This window comes from Acanthaster planci, linkage group LG21 (genome assembly GCF_054643075.1).
Source record: "Acanthaster planci isolate LZ-2023a linkage group LG21, COTS_SCS, whole genome shotgun sequence".
Taxonomy (NCBI): Eukaryota; Metazoa; Echinodermata; class Asteroidea; order Valvatida; family Acanthasteridae; genus Acanthaster; species Acanthaster planci.
The window spans coordinates 10,403,414-10,419,227 of record NC_141797.1 but is presented as its reverse complement, the minus strand read 5'-3'; the positions used below and the strand labels follow the sequence as shown (position 1 = coordinate 10,419,227).

General features: G+C 40.4%; 1 protein-coding gene and 1 long non-coding RNA gene across 4 annotated transcripts in view; one reads left to right on the top strand and one right to left on the bottom strand.

Moving 5' to 3' along the window:
* Positions 1-14,703, bottom strand: part of LOC110981130 (DNA-binding protein RFX6-like) — a 30,028-nt gene extending 15,325 nt beyond the window's left edge. The window contains exons 1-6 of one of the 3 annotated variants that reach the window (XM_087131094.1): positions 13,433-14,703; positions 10,598-10,793; positions 9,971-10,094; positions 7,459-7,520; positions 2,435-2,512; positions 433-460 (exon numbers count right to left, since the gene is read on the bottom strand). In XM_087131094.1, coding sequence (XP_086987220.1) covers positions 433-460; positions 2,435-2,512; positions 7,459-7,520; positions 9,971-10,094; positions 10,598-10,793; positions 13,433-13,589 — 645 coding nt within the window. In that variant the 5' untranslated portion in view covers positions 13,590-14,703. The remainder of the gene's footprint in view (positions 1-432; positions 461-2,434; positions 2,513-7,458; positions 7,521-9,970; positions 10,095-10,597; positions 10,794-13,432) is intronic. The other 2 variants (XM_022238405.2, XM_022238406.2) reach the window with 2 other exon arrangements.
* On the top strand, positions 6,993-13,459 carry LOC147795770 (uncharacterized). The gene is made up of 3 exons (XR_015423634.1): positions 6,993-7,141; positions 11,625-11,855; positions 12,077-13,459. It is a non-coding gene; the product is annotated as an uncharacterized LOC147795770 (long non-coding RNA).
* Positions 14,704-15,814: the final 1,111 nt, after the last annotated feature.

Here is a 15,814-nt window from a genome sequence, read left to right as displayed (position 1 = left end):
GCTGTCTAAATAAAAATGGCTATGACCATGTAATGAGTGGAGGTTCATGTTGCTTTGACAGAGAGTTGGTGTAAGCGCTTAATGTTAATACCAAGAGACAGGCAAATGTATAAAATACTCCATTAGGCCTACAAAATAGAATTCATGCTTCAAAATGTATGGAATCACGTGATGATAATTATGAGTAGCACTGCCAATATACAGCAGGGGTAATCTGTACTTACGCGCTTTCAAGTACAGTTGGAAACTATTAAAGTTCTAAAGTGACAGTTTTAGATTTTGAAGCAGAAAGTAAACTTACGGCGTTTATTCAATTAGAAAACAGAACGTAAGGCCCGGAAACAATTTCTGAGACGTTTGAAGGTTTTTCCGTCACGATTAACCGGTGTTAGCTTGTAGACTGACCCCAAACGTCACAAATTTAGCACTTACCTCATTGTTCAGTCTGGCCCCGGAGAACCTGTACGTTGAAAGCAAAGATAACAATGAAAACGTTAACCGTAATTAGGATCTCTATATTTATCAAATATTCTAGATATTTTCAGACAATCCAGCTACCAGATGTAGAACCCATTAAAGCCTATTTACACACGTAACAAAAAGCGGTAATGTGGTGCGATATTTTACGGTTACACAGGAGCGGAAACCCGTTGGGTAGTTATGTTAATGGCATTCCACAACAAAGAGTTAGCAGCCAGACCATGAGGTTATAACTATCAAGAAGGCTGATTGGTCAGAACACGCTGCTCAGCGCAGTATCTTGGAAAAAATAGTTTTCTAAACGGTTTATCAAGGGACCAAATAGTGTGTCCGCTATCAGTGTAAACAGCCAAATAGAAAACCACGTGTTCTATACTTTAATCGCGCGAAATTCCGTTACCTCAGACGTGTACTAAAAGAGTACCGAAGTGAATACGTCACAGGCACAATTTTGTGTGTAAAAGGCATGAAGGCGAAAACCAGCGCGTGAACCAACACGCGCGCGTACTCCATTCGTTTGCACTGCACTGTCTGGCTCACAATGACGTCACACTTCGGTACTCTATAGGCCTTTACTGCCCAGGCACGTAGGTTGTACGCGTACGTTGATTTACCCTTCAGTTAATACAGTGTTGTACTGCTTGCGCGCTCAAGTTAAAAACCGCGTGCGTTAAATGCGGTGCCGCCACTACCATGGCGCCCTTTCGGAAAGGTCTACCCTTCCTTACATTCGTTACGCACGTCATTAGCTATCAAGTAATTTCTTTTTAATTAACACACTTAAAATCCACTGTTATCCTCTCTCATCTTTATGAAATTGACCCCAAATTCAAAATCAAAGGCAAGTGGCATTATTCATTTGTGTCATTTTCATGGTTTGTAAACACCCTAGGAATCCCTGTGGAGAGGACGCGACTTTCTGATATTTTGGCCTTTATTGAACGACCTGCCGACCTATTATTTGCAGAACTGGTGTAATTTGTTGATTTTTTTGTAGCAAATGCATCGAGAAATCTATAGCAAAGACCCATATGCGCTGTTTTTGAATTCAAGGACACCATTTTGTGATGTTTTGGCCTGTTCCTTTCCGCAAAGGTCACGACATATTTGAAAAATTTGAAGTAATGTCTTTGTTGTTTTGATATTTGATGTCAATATCACCCCCACTGCGAGGGGGACTGGTTTTTCTCTTTGCTTGGACCCACCGTCACAAACTCTACATAAATTTACCCCTTATCGTAGAGTCAATATTTGTCTCGGCCGCTCGAACCCATCTCAGATTTCAAATAAGCCGATTACACCATCTTTTGGGTATTTGCTCAATCAAGCAATGCCGTATCATTTATCATCATATATGGATGCCCCTTTGCCAGTGCTTCGGGAACCCGCCGTGGGATTTTTATCAGTGTGATTTATCGGGTGGGCAGCACGAGTCGATTCTAACGGGTATCTCCTCGTCCGCATTTTTATCGGAAAACCTTCGGCTGATTGCATGCATCACTCGGTCTATTCACGCACAAAAGTCCTCAATCCCGGTCTAGTTATTGTGCTAGGAGGAAAAGTACAATAGGGTTTTTCTGATTTATACCTTTGGTTGAAACTATAGGTTCGGAAACGCCTGACTCATCTGTGACCGGATACGATAAATTGAAATGTAGAGTGCGTGTTGATTCCGTGCTTTGCTTTTCTGGGTATTATTGTGATTGATGTGGAGTGCTTCAGTGCAGTGACTTGCGTGACATTACCAATGATGAAGACGTATCCGAAAATTTCGTGAGAGAGAACTTACGCACACTTTGCCTGTGTTGGGCCTGTGGCGATAGTGCGCCGAGCTACAAGCGCTGCATTGCACACGGCACCAAAGTTCCCTTACATAATGAGAAATAAAAGACATTAGGCCTACAAGCTTTAACCATTCTTTGCTTTAACAAGCCCAAGGGATAATCCTGCGTACCTTGTCAGGCCTTTGCCAGAGTAGACAGAATGGTAATACGCGCTCGTCTCCTTTATACCGATGCCGTAATAATGGTATCTGGGGGAGAAAACAGAGGCTACAATGAAATAATTCATTCTAAAGAACTGGATAACTATGTAGATTTGAGTGAATTTGGCCAAACTGGTGGTCTCAAATCACAACAACCATAATTATTCTAATTATTCTGTTATTTCTGAAGAAAATGTATAATGTAACTGTAATTTTGATGTAACAGAAAAACACGTGTGGTTTTTGATAGTCCATCTTTGTTTCCCAACACTACAGTGAAATACACGAAGTACCCCTGAGAAAAAAAGACAGAACAATTATCAATAAATATAAATATAAAAATAGATAAATTATATGTTATTGAGCGCATTTAAACATCATTTTGATTTGGTATTCGGACAGAACTGAAAAAAATGGAGCTGTCGCCATTAATTTTGACGTTCATTCTGAACGCCCTCAGCGACCAGCCGCCGAGTAGTATTAACACGAATTTCCATGGCTACATACAAGTGCTCTTTATTAGCGAATCAATATGCGAATTACAGGCAATCCACAAAACATCGTGTTCACAGTGTACCGCGTGAGAATCAACAGCCTAATTGTAACTGCACTGGAATGTGTAATGCCCGGAAAACCTGAACTCGTAGTGGCTCACCGCTGGACATTTACGGAAGTTTTACGGAAGTTTAGCTTAAGAAATTTTGTAATCTAGCAAACATGTAGGATACAAATACCTCCAGTCAAATATCAACGTCGCAAAATAATAAAATTATTTTACTTGCTGGTTAAATTAAAGAGATAAAGACTAATTCTGCTTGATACCAGTATCATATTCAAACTCAGTACGATAAGGTATTTGTTCTGGAAGTCACATTTGTGCTTTTTGGGGGGTTGCACGAGGACTGTCGGACTTCACAATGTTGGCGGTGATAATGTAAGTCTGCATAAGCAGGGTAGAACATATGTAAACTGTTTTACAGTTGTGTATCTAAATGCAGTCATTGCTGCACGAAACACAAATTAACGGAAACAAATATTAACTGACTAAATTTAACTGACATAGTTCAACAAAAATTAACCGTATAGATTGACAAAGCGGAGCCAAAAAGTACCTTTCTCGTGGCATTCAAATTGAATTTAAGCGCAACAATATTTTGTCTCGAAATGCGATCTTAATAACTATACATTGCAATTAAACACGAGCGATTTCTTTTTATTAAGAAAGTATTATTTTAAAGACATGCTAGAACCGCTAGTGGGCTGGCTTGTGTGTGTTTAAGGTTTAAAGTGACGGTCGGGATGACTGATGGGTAAGTAATTGTTGTCAAGGGGCGGAGGGAGGTTGGAGGCTGAGACGATGCGTCTGTCTCGAGTCAGAACCAAGCACTAGCGAGGAGTTAACGATTAAAGAATAGGAAGGCATTCGCTCAGCCACAACACAAAATGCCCCAAAGATTGGTTTATAAGTAACCCCGATGCCAAATACCATTGTAAAAGCCTGTAATAATTTGGCATTAGCATATAGTAAGTGCAAACCATTGTCCAGAAGATAAGGTATTTTCAATCTAGGTCAATTCAATGGATATTCTTCGTGTCCGCAGCGCTATATGGAATGAAGCTTCGTTCCTATTTTTTCATTCCACGGACATTACCAGAATGCATATTAAATGAGCTTTTCTCATTGCCACAAGTGCACCAATTAATAAACAGTAATTCGCATAAACTACAGCTTCTGGTACTAATTCTGGTACCAGACAAATAGCGCCATCACGTATTTTTCTAAAAATATTTGGGCCAACTTAACAGTCGAAAGATTTAAGGTACCAAGTGTGAAGGCCATTCTCATAGAGTTACAGATGTAACATCAGTCGTGTGTAGTGTTGAAACGTTGAAAAACCGCGAGGCTTAATTGTTAACGGCACTGTGATTTGACTTGAGGAAAAATATTTAAAACTATATGAATATTTCATGGAGCTTGAAAATCAGCAGTTGGTTCTGAAATAAAATACCGCATCAGTCTACATGTCATCGTCGTGTAGTGCAGGCCCGTAATGTAATAATTACAAGTCAATGCATCTTGTTTGGTATCACTGGAATCTGTCAAAAAACCACAATTCTCTTTCATTTAAAAAAAAACGATAGCTCACATCTGTTGTGTCGTGTATGGGAAAGCATGGTGTCAGCTTTGGGGAACAATATTCACAAATATTTAAAAATGCTGAACAGGATAAACTGAAAACTGCCCCAAATACCAAGCAAAACGGACCAGTTGAGCCTTTCAAAAATAGGCATAAACGAACAAAAATCAGACCCTGAGAACACTTGTAGATGCTTTATGTTCTAATGTACTTGAATTAATCAAAGAGGTAGGACCTAAATTACAAAGAGTAACTAAGAAAAGGAGAAATTCTTTTCTTTAATTTAGTGTCGTGGAGCATTTTGCTTGGGAATTTTTTCCCCGGATGCAGTTGCATGGTCTAAATCCAAACATCTATTATCCATTTGCTCTTGGTGCCGCGGAAGTACGGGACAGATCCCCTGTTCTTTACACAGCCGTCCAACATGCAATAAACGTCGGCCCCCGTTGCAGCTCCGCTGCTGACGGCTAATATGCCGTAATGGTTCCGCTAAACGGGGGACCCCATGTCGTTTATCACAGCCCAGCAGTAAACAGGGCGAAATGATGATGTCGTGCCCGCTGAAAAAGGGGGACGGTATAAATGCCTGCCATACCACGGCGTATTGTTTCATGTTCGATGTGAAATCGTTGTGGTTTTGAACTCGTTCTGGTTTCTTTCTAACACTGTATACACAATATCATGTTTCAGACTCATGGTCGTTACTCGTAAAGCTTCTGTTAAGGTGCAATATTTCCAGGCAGTAATGCTGTATTGCTTAGTAAACAATAAAGCCAGACATAATCATGTTCTAAATTTAGTTGTAAGCTTGATTTATAGTCTGCTGTTTGTTGTACAGGATTCATCATTATTCCATCAATGCAATCCAAAATGGGAGAGAAAGAAAGCTGAATATCAATTACCTACTTATATGAAGCTCCGATGAGATAAATTACACTTTGATGACCACAGGTACGACAAAGCTACAGAGGCATAGGCCTAGCTGTTCAAGGATCGCCAATGCTAATGAAAAAATGTATTCGGATGATTCTTGGAATCAAAGAGGACATATAAAATGCATCCAGCCGCATGGAACATTCAGAGAAACAATTTGTGAAATTTTTAGTCATTGGTTCAGAGTTTATTTGAGGAAAGCTTAGTACGTCACGTCACCAGGACAGTGTTGGTAACACGATGCTCATGCACCAAGCAAGTTCCGGATATACCGAGCCACAGCGCGCACCGCCCGCGGATGGTGGCCGTTCTCCGCGCTCGTGTGCAAGGCCCGCTCGGTCAAAGTTCGGCCGAATCATCAATGACGAGCCAGATGATGAATGGCTTACAAACAACATATTTGGCGATAGCCATTAAAATGGATATGAAGCATCACCATGGGCCTAGATACAGCCAGCAGGTTTGCCCAAATGGCTCAGGTCACTTGTAAGAATAATTCATTACCTCTCAAGCACTTTTAAATTAGACTTTGTCAAACATTAAGTATACGCACTCAAGTCATCTATAACTGTTATTTCAGTGTTTGGTCTGGAATAACTCACGTAGAATAATGACATAAAATAAGTTCATATAACATGATATATAATAAGACCTCTGCACATGATTCACTTGAAGGAATAATTCTGTGTAATTTAAGAATAAGGTCCCTTTTTATTGACTTTTCGGGTACCATACCATATCATCTGTGGTGAAAGCAGCGTTATAGAAGGGTTCTCATTAATTTCTTATTCCATGCAGGTGCGCCACAATGTACACATGTACCAGTATCTGAAAATATCATTTCATCAGACAACAAGACATTGGACAGGACATTTTGGAAGGGGTACATTCATCGGGGAAGAAAGACAAAAATATGGAAGGGCTGCGTAGCACTGTGATCAGAATATCGACAAGAATATAATATCCAATCAGTGCGCTGGCAATCAGATAGTTCAGAACACTGATTTGGTATTATATTCTTGTCGACATTAAGACAAAAATATGTCTGTAGTATTTTTTGCTCGCATAGAATACTTTCTAGAAGGTATCAGTACACGATACACTCTTTCGAAATTTTTTTCTCTTGCTGCAGCTACTTTTGAGCTTGTCCTTAACGTAGGTTTTGTCAAATCACTGATTTTGTTGAGTTTTTTCTTTTGATAATAGTTCGCTCACAATTTCTGTTTGAGATCAAAGTAATGACAATGATGAGAACGACAGCTTGGGGGAGAACCTATCGACCTGTGATCCTGTCGTGCTATTTCCGGTGAATCTAATTTCAATTCATCATTCTGCAGGAAAGACCCCATGCACAGCGTGTTGTAGCAATCTGGGTTGGGTCTCTTCTCATCATAGGCTGAGCCGGTTATTGTGGTTCGTGACCAGCTGGATAGCGTGGCGTGCTCTTCGTGGTGTTTCATGTCCTTGTAGACTGTGTACCGGATACCCGTCTCGTACTCGATACCCCATGTCTCCATTTGTGGCACACAGATTAATGGCTGCAAAGTCCCCCGTACAAAGAACGCGGGATCGAGGAGTGTAATCACCACACGCATAACTGCCTTAGGTAAGCAATTAGGCAGCTGAACGAAACATTTCGTATAGCGCATTCACTACAGTAAAACTCCCGGGGAAACACATTGCTTAGTGTGACCCCTGCAAGGGGTCGGCACGCATGCGTGTTAGATAATACTACATTCAGAGAATCGTCATATTTTTATAATGATAACAACGTAGACACGCATTTCCTGGTTTAAAGTGTTTCTCACATTCAGCTGCCCATTCATTAGTTTACAAACAAGTAGGACTACCTCATAAGGAGGCTTCATTCGAATAGATGAATGGTGTGATATAATTGGATATATGGATAGAAAGCATACATACTTGGAATGTCCACGGGTCCCGAGGCGTCTGGTGGTCAGGTGTGGAAATTTCTGCCGAATTGTCTGGAAGAAAGTCACGAGAATCTCTGATTTAGCTGAGAAAGTACAAGCCTGTTATTAGTTTGAGTTGGTTTATTTGCAACTTTTTTAATGAAGAAAGTCCATAAGTAAACCTTTAAACGGTTCAATTCCTAATTCCTAATTCCTAATTCCTGGTAAGAAACAACACTCTGATCAAATAAACATTAATATAACTACAAAGATTGAATGTTGAATAGTGTCTTTGTTCAAACATAACTACTCAAAGAAGAACAAGTCAAATATCCCAAGGCATTTTAGATGAATCTTTGTTATTGTAAAAGTAATACTGTGTTGTAAAATTAAAGGATAGTTGCATCGTAAAAACAAGAATAATGTGACGCTATATTTCACGTGAAATGTAGCATAATCCTTTGTTTTCCATTAAAACGCGGTGACAGCTTCATGGGACTCATTGTGCTAGTCATGCGTGACATGGCCATGCTGCATCATGTTTACACAATCTCAATGATGACGCAAATGGAGGCCAGCAAATAACGTTAGCCGCTATATCTGGCTCTGACATGGCAGCAACAAACACCGATGAAGCTACACCACCAATGATCCTGATAGCACCACATTACACCGTGATTACACCAAGGATAATCCTGTAACACCACGATAACGACCCTTAGCCTGCCTGTTACAAGACGTCATGGGGCCCGCAGAATCTATTTGCACATCTGTTTTTGGTACTATATTCAGCTTGCATTGTAACTGATATATCACTTTAGCGTAGGTTTGTATAGCAGCCTCATTAGGTTGTGTACGGAAGAGCCTAAAAGACTTCGCCTTTGTTGCACCGCGCTGTTTGCTCGCGAGCATTAGACATTTCCCCTAATGATGCTGCGTATCTTTTTTGACACGATATCAGCTTAACATAGAGGAATGACTTAAAGTCTTGTAACGGGACCATATACTGATAAAACTGCCCCTGTGTGTCTGCCATAGGTATAAGTTTGTTGTTACTGTGATCGGTGTATGTAGATTCACAAAGAATAAGATTCAACAAGTTAATGTCTGACGTCACTTGAATTTGGTGGAGGGATTGCAGTGACTAACCACACACAACAAAATACTCGAACTTCAAAAACCGTTCGTGTGAGACATATTGTAAATCCCATCTTAAAAATAAAGTAACGCCTTAACAGGGAAGTGTCCATCATCTCACCGTGCCATTATCGGTGTTTTCTTCGAAATGAGACAAACTGAGAATAACCATCCACAAGTGGTATGTTATGGCATCTCTACGTTGCTTGTGGTGTTAAGCAAGTTTACTGATGAGCTAGCTGCTTAATGATTCCACGAAACGCAGTACCAGCAGAAATGCATGTTTTACAATCCTGATGTTCTGGCTCATCTTAAGGTGGTACATTGACGAAGTCGTATCATTTTTGGCTTTAAACTTTTAAAAGAATGTTTTACATTGTTGAAAAGAATAACAACATCGTTCCATCCCTGTGCTACATAGAGTTAACGTCAATGGAAACAGTCTACCAAAATTAGTCTACAATACAGAAAACTCTTCAATCAAAGCAATGGAGTTGTTATCAGAATAAATATAGAGTTGTACGAGGACGTGCCACCGTATGTTGATTTGTAAAATATTTTGCCTTTAAAAGTAACTCTGTGCAGTTTGAAATGTTTCAACATATTGTAGTACAGCTTTGCGTTGACTAAACATCATAGTGTGTACAAGGCCACACTTAACCACAGACAAATTTAGTCTTCTTGTCAAATCATGCCATAAATGCCCCGCTTCTGAAGCAGATGGTATACCATTGTTTCCTGCCCATAAAACAGTGATAACAGTGAGTGTGTTACGTAACGTTTTGCCGTTTTATACATACACCGAGCCTCTGGCCACGTTGTCTTAATGAGAAAATTGGGCAAAGCCTATAGGTTAATGACAAGAAGTTTGGTAAAGTGTCAGACATTTACCGCCAACTTCAAAAAAAAATTGCAAAGTTAATTTTATCCTCCCAATCGCCACCCGCATAATTTGAGTTTACATAGGGCCGTTCAACGTTTCCATAGTAAGAAAGACTATCCCAATATAAGTCTTTATAGCCAGCTAGAATGGATAGCTTTTTTACCTAAAATGTGATTTAATTAAAACATTTTCATTCAATTTTTAATCTCATTAATTCCACGAAAAAGCATCTTCCATGTTAACCTCCATAAACAAAAAATTTTAGTTGTGAAATCGTAAGCAGAAATTAATAAACACCAAGCAAGGTTTACCACGCATACAATCGAGGCAGGGCTACCACTAACCGATTCAAGTTGATTGAAACCACGTGTCACCGTGATGTATTAGCTTCGATCCCCTCAGGGTAGACATAAAAGAAGACGGGGAGAGGTTCAAAACCTTAAAATGGATGAGTGTCAACTTGCAGCGCCCAGGTCGCGTTGCCATTAGCATGGTGCCTTACCTTGCCGAAAGTTGCAGCACATGCCGGTTCCAGGCTCTCTTTCCGACAGAAGTCCAGGTAATGAGCGTAGAGAATGCAGCGAGGAAGACACACCCCTTCACACATACAATAGTTCTCCTCCAACCTAGCATAGGACGAAAAGAAAATGAAAGTGACGAATAACACTTTACGCAAAGAATTATCATTAAATATGATGTAAAAGTCGCAACTGTTCAGCTGCCTTTACTTTGAAAGTTCAAAACATAAGCTTCAAATCCACTCCTTCCTACTTTGCCTCAAAAGTATACCAGCGTGCCTGAATTTATAAATAAGAGGAAACGAATTGTAAAACACTGTCTTTGTTTTTCTCTGCGGGACTGTTATGCAGCATGTGGTTGGTGAGTTATACACCAACTCATATCCCCTCTCTCCTTAGGTGTTTTCTCTTTTCATTTGTTGAGACTTGATTCGACGCACTAACAAGCAAGTGGATGTGCGTTTTTGTGGAATGGTAGTGTGACTGAATCACGTTTGCATTCTGCCAATAAGTCTGGCTTTTCTGCGTCCAGGAACCACACCGTGTCAGCGAGTCCTTCATGGGCTGTCCTCCCCTTTAAGCGGCAATTATATCGTCGTCATTGATCTTACCATTGGAGCGTGAGCGATGTCTGTTTCTTCTTGTCCTTCATCATTTGTGCCACGGATCGCTTCGGTTGACTGCAGGATGTACTCTCTCGCTCGCTTTTCCTTTCCTTTGTCTCGTCTTCGTCTTCATCCTCGTCCTCCTCAGATTCATCCGATGGAAACGTCTCACCGTCATCCTCCGTGAGGATAGGAGTGAGCTCTGTTAACAGGAGTGGGCGGTAAAAGCTTAGCCAAGATGGCCAAAGTGTTTTTTTTCCAAAGTTGCTTTCATACGTATGTGAAATTGTTCCTTTCCACTTTTTTTAGCAGATGTAATCAAAATATTTAAGCCACAGATTGGAATTCTAGTTTCGACATTCAGACCTCAGTTGCTGCATTACAAGCCAGTGTAGAAAATAGTATTTTCTCGTGTAAACTCATTTTGGTTTCTGTTAGTGTGGAAGCAAGGTTGTAAACATTGTCTTTCTTTTCCACAATAAACAAGCCAAAGAAAAAAGAAAAAGACCTAAATTTTCTTTAAGCGCTTTGCCATGCATTTTGGCATTTTGAAATACGTTCATCGATACGTTTTGATTTATAGAAATGAAAAATTGATCATTGGTACAAAGTGTCAAATCACACAAGGACTATATTGTCCCCGAAGTACAATGATTTCACTAACTTTCAAGTGTCTTAGTTCAGGGACATTTGAAAACCGTCGTTTATAATCAGCATTGCTCCCAAGGCAGTCTTAAGGTTACATGACGATCCAACGCTGACATAGACGTTTGAAATTGGGCTGCTTAAAGTCTGCAAACCGAATTTTCACTATTCTGATTGACTATGATGCCAACTACACCATTCCGTTTCTGTGAACAATGACTACGCCCCATCCACGGCCTCCCTCGAAACCATCTCCAGTCAGGCCTACCAGCTGTCTACAGTAACTCCAGGCTGGAAGCCTGCCAGCCTTACTGGGCAATATTCATGTTGTGCTTCCGACCGCTTTTGACAAACATTACACCTTCTTTTTTATATGTCTGTTTTACAGGTGAGGCGACCAAACACTCTTATCACGAGCTGCCAGGAATGGGAATCGTGTGGCAAGCGAGAGTAAACAAAAAAATACTGAATGGTTGTATTCTAACGGTCTCAAAGGTCTAGCTGGTAATGTACTCAACGTCCTACCACACTTCTATCTACAATGAACGACAATTACTGTGCCATTAAGTTCTCGGTTTAATGCAGATGGAACCGAATCGACCATGGAGTGGAAATAAAGGTAATATACTCCTAATATCAAAACAAAAAGGAGTATTTCATTTCATCGATCTAAAAATAAATTAAGCATGCACCATGTGATTGTTGTTTAAGATCATTTTGTTGCTTTTTGTGATACCTTTCAAGACGAAACATTCAATAACAAATGAAGAAGTTGACTCTTTTCTGCAAATACAACAGTGATTGTCGCATTGTATCCTTTCTGAATATCTTTGTTTCCAGGTTCTGATATAAGAAATTTGGATACTTCACTCTACAAATTGAAGCACATTAACAGAACCCGGATATACCGTATCGAGAAGTTTTTACCCAAGATGTTCTTGCTGTCATCGCACTAATATTTATTTATTTATAATTTAGTATTTATATTTTATTATTTAATTTATTTATTTATATCTGGCACATTTAGGGTGAAGTGATAATTTAGAAGACAATGAAGAAATTTTCAGTTTTAGGGGTGGGAGGAAAGCCCTTGGTGCATATTCCAGGGACTGAAAACTGAATCCAGATGCTAACCTAGGTGAGATTCGAACCTGCGTCAAAGAGGTGGAAGGCGAGGAAAGAGCCACTACACCAACCTGACTCCCAGTAATCTGGCTAATCTTAGTCTATACATTTACCCCGAAGTGTCCCATCTTTATGTGTGTTAAGGTATGCCATTTCCTTTTATTCGTTTTTTAATAAACTTGAAAAGATGTGTCATATTTTTCATTTATCCATTGAAGCAGTACTAAAGTATTACCTACGACCTTTTTTACGCTTTTAACAAAGGCAGAATTACTTAAGTTAATGTTCAGTGTATTGAATTGAATCAAACAACACGAAAATAACAGCGACACGTGCGTTACAGCCAGGCAGGTATGTACATTGCAAATAATATCACTCACGATGATGGACAATTGGCGTCATCATCACTTCCGTTGTTGTTAATTAAAATGCGCAACGTCTTCAAGCCGTCTCTTTCGCGACTTTTCAAAAAATCTTGTTGATCAGTTGGACGTTCACCCAAAACGAACTTAATGAGATACCCAAAAATATTTGAATTCCATCTTATCAATAAAGCATTCCATATTTCTCAGAAATGTTTCATGAGTGATCACTTTTGGCGCCAGTCGACAATTTTCAAGGACTCTGGAGACAAAAGTCTTTCTACCTCTCTGCATGAGAGGTAGATTTTTGTTTAAGTATTTATCTTAGGAAGCAATTGTCGAACCACAAAGATAAGCTTGACAGTATAAATTTAGGAGATACCTTTAAGTTCCAATAAAAATGTTTTTTCAAATCTATCACACAGGCGTTACTCAATAAAAGACAGCCATTAAGTGCCATTCTTAAGAACTGTCTGTATACACAAGGTCAGGGTGTGCTTGCTAGTATAAAACAGAAATGTAATCTATTAAGTTATGCACTGTAATATCAAAAATTATCATGCTATGTCTAGTGTCGGACTTGCTTTTCTGTTGAAGTCAGGGGAACAGTTACAACCAGTAAACTGAACTGGACAAATGGGTAGAGAGACTAGATCTTTTATCCTTTCATTTAGGTTGTGTAATTCGCATAGGTTCGTGTTATATTTACCTAGCTTTGTCAGCTTGCAGTCTTCCTCCGTGCGAGCAGTCTTCTTGGCTGGTTCAGCGTGATTACGGCTGATGACACTGACCGTCCGTTTGACCGGAGCCCCCGCGTGAGACTCCACGTTGCGCACTGGTGACGCTGTCCTACCGTTCAGCTTCATGTTGATGTGAACTGCCTGGACCTTCTTCGCTTCTGGAAATTCTTTGAATTTGTTTCCGTGTTCTTAAACGATTGTTCGATTTGAAATGTGTAATTTAATTTGGCTTATGCAAATTTTAAAGATTTGACGATATGTCTATTCTATGTTAAGAGTGCACGCAGGCTGTACAAACGTTTCCGTTCATGTGAGCAAATATCTAGTATCTTGCTGTTTTCAGTTCGCCTCAGCAAATCTTTTCTTTTTCAGGTATAAAACTATGTATAATGCAGCTTGTCTAATGACGTTTGTCTTCAAATATGGGAAGTAACGTCTGAATATAGAGCAAACGGCGTTTCTTGGAAGGCTCTGGTGCAGAAAAAGGTCCGAGTGGAAAGAACGTAGACATCAAACGTGATTGGCTCCAAGTTGAGCAATGTTTGGAGTGTCTGAAGCTGAAGACTTTCCCCGCTTGGGGTCGAACAAGCTACCTTGCAAGGCTTGAACAGACGGCTGCACGATATCAAATAGCCTTGATACCTTTGCACGGCAGCCTTTATCTTCCTTCTCCAAACTTGCCAAACTTGAGTTCAAAGTCAGTATATAGTTGTGGTGATGTCCAACTTGCTGTCTTTTGGAACTTCTGTGCGTAGAGCGGTCGGTCTCGGCAAACGATTGGAAAGGTGAGGTGAGAGCAATATCTTCTTCCCTTGGCGACTGAAAGAAAAAGGCCTATCGGGTTCCATGCGTGTGATATTTCAGAAAGGTAGCAATTCTGATGTGTTCCCCCCTCGCGTGCTTGCACGTCTGTCTATCTCAGTGCAGTTTGTCGGAGCTTATAAAGTGCAATCTCCTTTACTTAGCCAGCGACTATTGCCCCAAACCAAACCGTGTCCGACTGTACACACTGCACTCTCACAGCGATAGAGCCGGGATGGACTTTGAACGCGTTTAAGAGAGGGGAACGCACACAAACGCTCCAAACATCTATAAACATCTCCACCATTCAGCAAGTGCACAAAACAATAGGAGGTGGTCTAAATGGGCGATTTCGTCGTAGCGCCGCAAGATCGACCGCTATGTAGCTGTTCAAAGAGAAAAAGAGGAGTAAATGAAACCTTCCGGACTAATAACCCCTATTGCCTAGTCCTCCTTGTAGTCAATAGGGAGCCATATTATAATTAGCATTGGGATCAGTTAAGGACCGGCCAAGCTCTCTTGTGCCGAATTCTTTTGAGCATGACAGCCCCCAATGACATAAAAACCAACAAACAAACGGGGCGAGATTGCGGAGCGCCGGCCAATGACAGGCGCTGATTATTCCCCGGCGATTTTAATAAATAACCGCTCCACTTGAAAAATAGTTACTCAGTGGCGAACTGGACGGTTAAAGTTTAACAGGGAGCTGGGCAAAAGAGGTGATAGGGGCTTGCCGGAGACAAACAAACAATATGACTGTCTTCATCTCGATCTGTGTCCGAGTGAAGCTTCCCTTGTTTGAATATCAGTTACAAGAATCACAGTCGGGACCGAATGGGCCTGCAGACATTGCATGCAGAAGGTGCAAGGATGGCTAGAAAAAAATGTGTTAATAGTGACGGTGGGGACAGTTAAGTTCGTTTCTAGTTTTTTTAAGCATTCCCGATAAGACCACCGTCATTCAGTTGACGGCATATTTAGATTCGTTCTCTTTAATCGGCCGCTGCCAACACGTTGATATTCAACAGTAGCCTATCAAGAAAACCCCTCACTTCGTCATGTGTGTTCCCTTGCTTGTCCTTTTTGTGACTTTATGAGAGGCTACGATTGACGTTGTAACATCTGAGAGAAGTTCACCTGATAAAAGAGAGTCACCGAAGGAAAATACGCCAACCTGCGATTTCTCCAAGATCTGGGCGGGGTTTTACCAACTATTCAGTCTCTCGTATGGGTGAAAGGTATTGTGAAGCATGAAATTCTCATCATGTTAAACTGATTGGCATGAAGTAAGACTATGATTCCAGAATTTTGAATTTGAAATCTGTCAGTTTGTTACTTTGCAGTAGTTGTTCAACTGAACATTGATTAAGAATTACTACAGCCTGGCATTGTTGGATTGATGTTATGGAATACAAACCATTGTTATTCGCTGCCTTAAATTGTCACCGTATCACTTCATTGTTGACATGGGTTGCCACGTTGACCTGTTCTTGCAATGCATGTGTCTTTAGCTTTTGAGGGAAATGCTTCCCTCCTCACAACAGGGGTTT